The following is a 10554-nucleotide window of genomic DNA, read 5'->3' on the forward strand; positions in this document are numbered from 1 at the left end:
TTTGTGCAAAAGCATCTTCCGTTTAAAAACATAAACCAATTTAACGCTTTTTATCCATCGAAAATATGTAAGAATATACTTTATAAATATACAGGTGCATGTAAGAATATAATTGAATTATTGCCCGAATTTAATAATACAACTTTGATGTAATATTATGATATCCAGGTTTTGAATTTCTGAACGCAAAGTTCCGCCATATTGTCTGTACGAGTCTCTCTTGTCAATTCTTTTACTGTGAGCACGTTTTTAAGAGAAGGTAAGATTGGGAAAAACTTCTTCAATTTAAGTACAAAGTGATAAACTGATTTAGAATTTTGTGTTATCTAGTACTCACTGTGTTCTTTTCTGTATGTAACTACTTTCATGCGTAAAACTTGATATTCGAAGTTCAAAATCCGCGTGGCGTGTCAATTCCTGCGCCCATATCGATTCGCATTTATTTTCTAGTTTACTAAACAAAGCCACTACCATCAAAAAAATGAACAAGATGTTGTGATTATAAAATTAATCCTGTTTGCAGCTCTACAATGCAGATCTTCGTAAAAACCCTGACGGGTAAGACCATCACCCTCGAGGTGGAGGCTTCAGACACTATTGAGAATGTAAAGGCAAAAATCCAGGATAAAGAGGGCATCCCGCCAGACCAGCAACGTCTTATCTTCGCCGGTAAACAGTTGGAAGATGGCCGCACTCTTTCAGACTATAACATCCAAAAGGAATCCACTCTTCACTTGGTGCTCAGGCTGAGAGGAGGTAAGGAGTAACTTCACGGCTGTTTCAGTTGTTTAATTATGAAGTTTAAGATTAAGTAGCTAAGCAAGTGCCACAATCAGTAATAACCAACAGTTTTCTATTAAAAGTATCTTACAAATTGTTGTGATAAGTCTTAATTGTATGGAGATATTAGTTTTGATATTAATTAAGGTGTCTTATTCCAGGTACTATTGAGCCTTCTCTCCGTATCCTGGCTATGAAGTACAACTGTGACAAAATGATTTGCCGCAAGTGCTATGCTCGCCTCCACCCTCGTGCAACCAACTGCCGTAAGACAAAGTGTGGCCACACTAACAACCTGCGCCCCAAGAAGAAGCTGAAGGATTAAATTCTGTTATACATCAATGCATAGCACCTGCTATTATAATCTGCAATTTTGAAAAAAAATTAAGCTAAATTAATAAAAGTGTAAACTACATAAATTATTTTTATTTTTAGGCTAGCTGTTGGTCATTTATGTGTATAGACATACATAGATATAGCCCAAAGCAATAGAAAAATAAAATTCTTGTGTAAATAATTTAGAAATTAGCTCTCATGTTCAATTTACTTTTTCATTTATGGGCCTTAAGGATGTATTTACATTTATACAACTTCAGGCACATAACAGCCTAGGGTGCCCTAGGGCTCAAGTTATTTTTTATATCCGCCTCCTTTTTGTCTTCGGTGTTTTGCAAGTACTTTTTTTCTGAAGGAGATACATAGGGTAAATTACACATCAACGGAGTGGATCGTCTACATCATCACTACACTCCTAATAATTTTACTTAGCAGCATACGATTCACGTCCGACTGCGATCCATTCCCGACTCGATTACGATTGAAACGTATGTGGCATTCCGCTATTTTTTCTTTGAAATAAACGTTTTTATCCTTTTCTTTCATTCAATAATGAATCATTTTGTCTGCAAATGATTTACGATTGCAAAATTATTGTAGAGCAAACTACCGTATAGACCAAAATAGTACCTAGACCAATCGCAAACCAATCGAATCTCGTTGGAATACGATTCAAATTGGTCTTAGGTATATTAGTAGCAGAATGCCCGATATGGTTAAAACTGCTATTGCGATTCGATTTCGATTTTGACATTATTAACTTAGGAGAATCGGGCCCCAGGAAATCGTGGCTGCCTAGTGCGCGGGCTCCCATACAGAGTCATACGTTTTACTGGCTGCCGCAGATTGGCTTAATTACTTAAAGTACGTTGCAATAGACAGTTTCATACTAAACGGCTCGATTTGATGCGGTGACGATCCCTTTCCGAGTTGATCTGTGTATCTTCTATTGTTTTTATTAGGATTTTCTAGTAGGGATCGAATAGATAAGTAGGCATACACGGGATTAAAAAGTATAAAACAAATACAATTATATTTATTAGAACAATACATTATGAAAACAATAATATTAATTTTTCTTCTAATAACTTTCTTTTGAAAATTGTATTCACAACCATGTCAACCATGCAGACTTTCTTCCTAACTAAGATAATAAATGCGTGAGTTTCCCCTTTATCTGAAATGAATACCAGAACAAACTCTGGGTAATTCCAGCCGACTGGTTAAAATAGACATTCAATTAAACAGCTATTATAGCCCTTTGACAGGATATTGCCATTCAACACTTGTCTACTATTAATAAGATGCCTTGAAATCTCGAGAATTATTTCATCACAATTAATTATTGAATCACACTTTAAACAGATCTTTTCACAATTAAATTTATCGATAACACTTTATTCTTAAATTAGTATAGAATCAATACTTCAGTATCAAAAACAAATGCTATGCTTAATCTAAAACTGGACGGATTCCTAATAAGTAGGTAAATAATAATAAGAACTTTCTATAATTGCACAATGTTGTAACAACGGAATGTATTGCAGTTTCTCTATACCATGCCGAAATGCACAACTTTGATTTTCGGCGGCTTTTGCTGTAGGTTTTCTGAAAATAGGATTTATATAAAATTATAGAATGTTTCGATCAGATGTTTTGGTGCAACGAGCTGTATTAGTGTGTAGTGTTCATTTACACATGCTTTCATGATGGTGAGATTTATATTATTTATTAATACACAAAAATCATGCATAGGTTACATTACATACATCATACAATGCTTTTAACTTTCGAAATGGATGTCAGCGTAAAGTATGTATACCGACTATCGACCGTCGGTTTTTACATGGCACAATTTGAATTTGTTTACGATGACCAATTTTTATCGTATTTATGGTCCACAAGCAAAACTTAAGCAATACTATGTCTGAGGTTACTTACTATACAAAAAATTACTCTGTAGGATGTTTGCAGTTTAATATTTTAAAACTATTTTGCTCAATACTTAATGACATTATTTATATAAATTAGTAAATAAAGACTATAAAATAAATTTTCTGTATAGTAATATTCATATAGATATTTGGATCGTGCAGATTCGCGTGCAGCACGAATGAGGTGCAAATGCAGACAATGGCATGCGTGCGTGAGTCACACTTCGACGTAGTCGAGCGTAGTACCGGCGGGGGCGGCGGGCAGCGCGGGCGGCGCCTGCGGGGCGAAGGCGGCGAGGTAGTTGTGCGGCGGCGACAGCGGCAGGCTCGCCGCCAGCTCGCGCGCCGGCTCCGGCGACACGCGCCCTTCCTGACGGACACAAGTGACGTTACAATTAGTTTGTTGTTGGAACTTAGACCTTATACAGGCTACCTATAAAACTCAAAGACAAGTCAAGTATAAAATTATCAAGGGGTTTCGAAAAGTTTGTTTTATCTCTCTTGATGTAATATAAAGAATTATAAATATGGGGGCCTTATATGGATTAAGCCTATTTATTTTACGAAGAAAACTACTTACTGAAACAACAGCTATGGTAACAGTATCCGAAAATTTTACTTTGTTCCTTTCGCCGGACCGACTGCCTTGCTTCTCATATGCGTCACTGTCTATTCGATAAGTCGCTTTCAAACTTGTACTAGGATGGTAATTATTGTTATTGTGGTAACGATACAATGTGTTAGGAGCTTCTTCCCTCAGCTGCGTTTGGTACAAATGTTTGAAGTGTGTGGAAGCGAGTCCGTCATGTGGCCGAGGTATAATGTCTACGACAGCGTGTGTAGGTCTAGCGGGGGCCTCATTGATTGTCAGTAGCTTCTGTTTCTGTCCGTTATAGTTGGAGAGGACGTCCATACTGTGCCACCGGACGCCTTGACTCCGTATGGGCTTCGAATATTCACGATCGTAGTTCTCGGTCCTTGTATAGGTATCGTCTCGCACGTCAGTGGTCCATATGGTATTGTCTCTCTCCAAGTACTGGTGGAGATTAGGCCGTATGCTATTGGTAGACACGGTCTCAGTGTGAGTGATCGGGACTTGCATGAGAGTGGGGTGGTTCGGCAGTGACACGCGAGGGAGTGGCGGCGGTTTCGTTTTCACTAACTCTGATGTACCACTCGTTTCTTCTTCAGAACCGGTATATGAGTGTGAACTGCAACTTGAACATGAGTCTGAACACTCGGACCCTGAAATTGGTAGAAAATTATATTCTGTCAGCTAGCTGGTAATTTTGTGAGACTGCAGATGCGAATATTCTGTATTACTGAACAGGATTTTTCATCCAAAGGAAACGTTGTTAGTTGTTAGTGTCGTTAGCTATATTCAATCCTGGTGCAAATTGAGAAGTAAATATAGTTTCCGCGGTATACAGTATGGGTGGTAAAACAATTTAAGTTAGAGAGAACCTCACTATATAGAGCTACTTCTTAGAGCTTTTTGCGTGGGTGGACCCTACCACCGCTGACACATAGAACTGGTTTCTGCGCAAAGTTCAATGACGACAGCAAGTTCAGAGAAGACTAGGTATCGGCACCGATATTGAGCTCTCAGCGGAAGAGTGGGGATCGCTTTGCGCACTGTACACTTAAGGCAATAAACCAATAAATCACTTCTGCTCAGGTGAAGGTCAGGGCTCAATATCCTTGCCGATGATTGTACGTACCATTGTTCTGTGCGTGTTCCCTCGCTAGCGCAGCGGCCTCCTGCGCGAGCTGCGCGTGTCCGCGCCGCGCCGCGCCGCACTGCGCGTCGCGGAACAGGTCCCACGCGCGCAGGTCCACCGCCAGGCTCAGCGCCTTCTCCACGCGACCGCGGCTGTAATACCCGCAACTTGTATCAAGTTCTCAATAATAGAATATTCTTTATTGTACACCAAACATGGACAAAGATGTGGAGCATAGGTAGTCAGTTAATCAGTACCTACCTAGTAGGTAGTCAGTTAATCAGTACCTACCTAGTAGGTAGTCAGTTAATCAGTACCTACCTAGTAGGTAGTCAGTTCCCTTAAGTATGTCAAATATTATGTACTTATAATGAAATCTCATAAATAATTATTGACTAGTCATTAACAAGTGTTCGCCCTAACCATTTGTTTTATTGACATGACTCATCAGTCCCAATAGACAGTATACATAACCAACAAATATAGAGAATACAGTGGGTACGGCAAAGAAAGAATATCAGCATTCCGACGAAGTCGTATAGGAAGCCACTTGATTTTAGTGTGAAATTCTGATATGAACATGATCATATTTGAAGTTACAGCCTTTTTATCGTCCCACTGCTGGGCACAGGCCTCTTCTCCCATGGAGAAGGATTGAGCATTAATCACCACGCTTGCTCAATGCGGGTTGGTGATTTCAGACTATAGTCCAGGTTTCCTCAAGATGTTTTCCTTCACCTTTTTATCAGCCATTGGTGTCTAAGATATGCTTAGAAAGTACATACAAACTTAGAAAAGTTGCATTGGTGCTTGCCTGACCTGGATTCGAACCCGCGCCCTCATACTCGAGAGGTTGGTTCTTTGCCCACTAGGCCACCACGACTCCCACTAGGCCACCACGACGATGATCATATTTACGCAAACCAAATAATAATTAATATATAACCAATAGTTTTCATATAACATTCCATTGGTTTGCCATTGGTCTATTCCCTATAGGCATATTACCCTATAGGGAAGTCGGTTCTACAATCGTAAATAAATTGCACACAATATGATCCATTATTTAATCACAGAAAAGGATAAAAACATTTATTTTTAATAATCAGAAAGCAGTTATCTAACTAAGGGCTTAGTGAAATGTGCCAAGGCCCGTGCTTACCGCAGCAGATGGTGGAAGAACTTCCTGGCGAGGTCGTGCAGCGGCGGCGCCAGCGCGGCCCGCGCCCGCGCGCACAGCCCCGCGCCCACCGCGCCCTGCGCCACGCGCTCCCAGCCCAGGCACTCTACACACAACACGACTTAGCATACGAAGGCCCTAAAGTTTATCGTCAACATAAAAGTATTTTTTTCTTATTTTGAAATCTATAATATTTATAATGTTTTCTCTATAATTTTATTTTAATTTCAAGGAAATAATTTTCTGGTTTACAATTACAATACAAATAAACTGTACAAAGCATATCACGAAAACACACTTACGAAATTTTACCATCATATGGCAGGCTATTTAGGATAAAAATAATACATTAAATACTGAATTTCAATTAAAAAAAACTGAATTGTAATATTTAAGGGATACGCACCAGCTTTACTCCTAAGTGCATCACAGACGAGCATGTTAACCGCCCATAGACACTGAGTGCCCTCGCGCTCCCAATCCATCGCGCGAAGTAATGATATTGCGTTAGATGACCGCTTCGTTCGCACCCACGCCTGGAAATCATATTTAACTATAAATAACTTACTCATTAAATTCCATTTGGATGTGATTGTGATTGAATTTTCCAGGTTATTTTTTTTTGTATTTACCATTCATCAGGTTTGCTTTATGTCTGCGAAAAGATATAAATATACAATCACAACATCAGGTTTCTGTCTAGATAAAATCCAGTTAAAATCGCTGCAGCCGTTTTAGATGGAAGCAACAGAGGCAAAGAGAAATACACCCATTTTTTAACTGAAAATACCGTATTTACTTTCATATGCATTTGTGAAAAACTGGTATTAAGATATCACAAATAAACTCCTGAATACAAAAAAAACTGGCAGGTACTCGTCTGGTGAAACTGGAAGCAGATTCCAACAGTTGGGAAAATGCTAGAGAGAAGACATTTGAATTTTATTGATTTGTATAGATTTACCGTTAGTAGTCGAGGGTGTGTGATGTGTAGAAGCGTGAGAGGGCCGCCAGAGAAGCACGCTAAGATGACAGGGCCTGCCTTAGCGCTCCTTGTAGCCAACAACTGCATACGCCGACTGTCACTATAATTGTTACAAGGTAAGGCTAAGGTTAAACCAAATTAAACCTTTTTGTTACTAGTGTTTGAGTTTATTTTGCATTGAAAATACAAATGGCTGGAATGAAAATTGCGTTCTGAAAAAGGGTCTCATATTGTTAACTGTTTTTGGAGGCTCTAATTTGATAGATACTGTGTACTTATGAACAGGTTTTGCTCACCGCAGATACGAAGTCAGATCAAGACATTTGGAGTGGTGGTGTAGCAACGAGAGAGCGCGGTCGAAGCATTGCAACCTCCCGCCTTCTTCCGCAGCTATGATCAGCTCGTCAGCCCATCGGATCTCCGTCGCTATCTATGAATAAAAATAATACAATGATTATCCACACTAATATGATAAAGATGAAACTTGAATACTTTCATTGCTGTGCATATTTGACATATTTTGTCCGGGTATGGGAAGATATTCCACGCAGGTGAAACCGCGGGAAAGGGTGGTATTCATCAATAATATATTAGAAACAGCTTGGAGTCTGAACTTCTTTCTCCTTGGAAAAGGTATATGCTCGATTATACCACTAATAAGTATAGGCAGAAGGTACAGAAACTTACAAATCCAGCTCTAGTGGTATGCGTAAGGCCGTCCACACAATGCACGACATGTAGCGACCCGTCAATACACGCGATGAGCAGTCGCGTGTCGCACGGCGCCCGTCGCACGACGCGCACGGGCGTAGACAACGACACGTGCGTCGCACTGTCGCGACCCGCCGATAGCTTTGTCGCCTGGTCATCTGGGTTCACTTCGTAACGAAGCCAGTCTAAGTTGATTCCGTTCTGAAAAAAGTATAAATGCCTTAAGTTTGAATAATTTTCGCACATGAAGTTTGTAAATAAATAGTGAGGAATGAGGATATTAACTGTAATTCTTTTACTGACTAAAAAACTATTCTGCTCTGGAAACATTGGTCATTAATCTTTCTTTCTTTCTATAGGTGTGTCTGTGAATTAAGAAAAAGGTCCCACATATTAGAAGCCAGGATTGAATTAAGCAAGCCTTTACTCAAGATGCACCAAAGTAGTGTCAGTAGTAATAATGAAGGGTGTTTAAATGTTTGAGTTGAGGTTTAAAGACTGTGGGCAATTAACTCATATATAAAAAAGAATGTACCTTATGACATGTAACTTGTTCTACAATGTGAACCACATTATCAGCCTTATGTGACAGTTCTGCTGATAATGTCTCATTCTCCAGTTGGTGGTATGCTGTCAAACTGATGTTATGTCTGTAACATGAAATACAATTTAGTATATCATTATATGAATTCATACAATTCAGATTATTTCATAAATATTTGTTTGTCTATAATCATTATTATGGGAACTTTTGAATTAAGATTTTTTAATTTCATCCATACTTCTTTTGTATCAGAATTATTACCCATTGATGCTATAAAGGTGTAAATTAGCATGGTCTTCCAGTACAGGGCTCCAGGGTGCTGGCTCAGCCACCGTGACACTCCACACAAGTAATCTAGCTGAGTTGCTGCCTTCCCTTGATGATAGGTGCCTTTCTGTCCTGCGATTGCTGCCACCTAGTTCTATGTTCTGAAAGAGATCAATTTATATGTAAAATTCATTGTATATAGTCATAGCCACAATTTTAGGCTACAAATACAAAACCATGCTGGAAGTTTGTATAGATGTCATTTTGGAAGTTGGTGTGCTTTATTATGTGTTGTGAGGAAAGCAATGAAGTAGGCATGTTTTTAATAAACATATTTTTTAATACTTAAATGCTTAAAAATATTTCTGGTTTCAAATTAAATAGTGTACTGGTTTATTTAAACTTAATTGATGATACAAGGTGGACAGACAACCTTATAGAGGTTGCCGGAAGACACTGGATGCAGGTGGATGGGGAGGCCTATGTTCAGCAGTGGACGTCCTATGGCTGAGATGATGATGATAAAAGCTTACCTGTATATGTGGGTCCCTGTCGGTAATGCGACATGGAAGACTGACATTGTTCTTGCCAAATGTTACCAGGGTTGCGGTGCGGTCATTGTGTGTCACTAATATGTATGACTTGGAAAGTGCCACTGCAATCAAATTGATCAATGGTTATTACTTCAAAATAGTTGTGGTTGGGTGTTTGAACCTTAAAGTATCTATGTGTTAGTTTCAGGTATAGGAAATCAGTTTATTAAAATTGGAGTACATTACAGCATTAAATAAACGTATAGTAATAGTTTTAATCATTTTATACAGCTTTGGATTACTCACCATTTGTAATACTCTGACCAGAAAGCTTTCCCACAAAGTACCTATCAAAAAGGATCTGACTGACATCTAAAGAGTTTGGCTTAACAGTTAGGTATGCTATAACTCCTGAGGAGAACACTAAGGTGATTAAATGGTCTGTGGTCCATTCGCAAGTAATGATGCTTCTGTCTCTGAGCTTAGACTCCAGTTGGCGCAGTTGCCGGGGGTGTGCGACCCGCCACAGGCCTCCACGCTTCTCACAATAACTCCTCTTCCCCGAGTCATAAACAGTTTCATCTACTCTCTTCTTTGTCTCATACCTGTAAGATTTTATTTTATGTTATACGAAAGTTATGTTGGAGTAAAAGTATGTGTGTATAACTTATACTAATTAACAATGCAATTCTAATTTTATACTATTATGTGGGTTAAGTACGAAACAGGTCTTTATTTACACAGTAAAGTGATGGAAATTATATTTTGTTTTAGAAGTTTGTAACATACTTGAAACTTTTGAAGTCACTGTTTTTTAAGTGTAAGCTTTCATCGCAAGTTAAAAACTTGACGTCGTAGTTGATCATTATATGATCTTCAACATACTTTTAACAAAACATTTATTTTAAATCCCGAAATTATTAAAAACGTGAATGAAATAGCAATCACGAAAGGTAATTACAAATAGTAAATAATTATGATATGACAATGACATTGACATTGACGCACTGTTTTTTTGCCCATAGGGCAGGCTAAAGTCTTTCGACCATACTGCCTATTGACGCACTGTTGTAATGACGTTTTGTTTGCCAGCAACCATCGAGCTTAGACCAGCAACAGATTCAAAATCGTGTAAAGGTTGAAATAAGAATTTTGGAGTGCGGTTGAAGTCGTGTTGAAATGAACATTGGACAATCGCCGCTACTCGCCGCCTTTCAAAACTTTGACTTGGGCGGGTACGGGTAAAATGCTACACAACATAATATTGCTCCTTTCTTGTTATGTTTTGAGGTATACAGAATATGAATGCACAGAACTGGAAAATTGAGTTGCTTCCGCTATCGCTGCCGCTGTAACACAGGTATTAAACGGTCCATGTATTATATTATCATACTTGTGATTATTAGGGTTCCGTACCCCAAGGGTAAAACGGGACACTATTGTTTTCGCTCCTCTGTCCGCCCGTCCGTCTGTCACCAAGTTGTATCTCATGAGTTAGAGAGTTGAAATTTTTACAGATGATGTATTTTATATTGCCCCTATAACAAGAAATACTGAAAACTA

General features: G+C 38.9%; 2 protein-coding genes across 2 annotated transcripts; one reads left to right on the forward strand and one right to left on the reverse strand.

Moving 5' to 3' along the window:
* The first annotated feature begins 151 nt into the window (after positions 1-151).
* Positions 152-1199, forward strand: LOC110371622 (ubiquitin-ribosomal protein eL40 fusion protein). Its single transcript, XM_049840532.2, has 3 exons — positions 152-259; positions 524-756; positions 942-1199. The coding sequence occupies exons 2-3, from the start codon at positions 531-533 to the stop codon at positions 1103-1105; spliced, it is 390 nt and encodes a 129-aa protein (XP_049696489.1). The 5' UTR covers positions 152-259; positions 524-530; the 3' UTR covers positions 1106-1199.
* Positions 1200-2136: 937 nt separating this feature from the next.
* Positions 2137-9950, reverse strand: LOC110371621 (WD repeat-containing and planar cell polarity effector protein fritz homolog). The gene is made up of 14 exons (XM_064037451.1): positions 9781-9950; positions 9298-9596; positions 8992-9113; positions 8453-8619; positions 8183-8297; positions 7624-7848; positions 7233-7366; positions 6916-7036; positions 6358-6487; positions 5934-6057; positions 4772-4923; positions 3631-4295; positions 3297-3420; positions 2137-2724 (listed from the first exon to the last, which is right to left on the reverse strand). Exons 1-14 carry the CDS (start codon positions 9855-9857, stop codon positions 2669-2671), a joined length of 2511 nt encoding a protein of 836 aa, XP_063893521.1. The 5' UTR covers positions 9858-9950; the 3' UTR covers positions 2137-2668.
* Between the last annotated feature and the right edge of the window lie 604 nt (positions 9951-10554).

Source organism: Helicoverpa armigera, chromosome 13, assembly GCF_030705265.1.
Source record: "Helicoverpa armigera isolate CAAS_96S chromosome 13, ASM3070526v1, whole genome shotgun sequence".
Lineage (NCBI taxonomy): Eukaryota > Metazoa > Arthropoda > Insecta > Lepidoptera > Noctuidae > Helicoverpa > Helicoverpa armigera.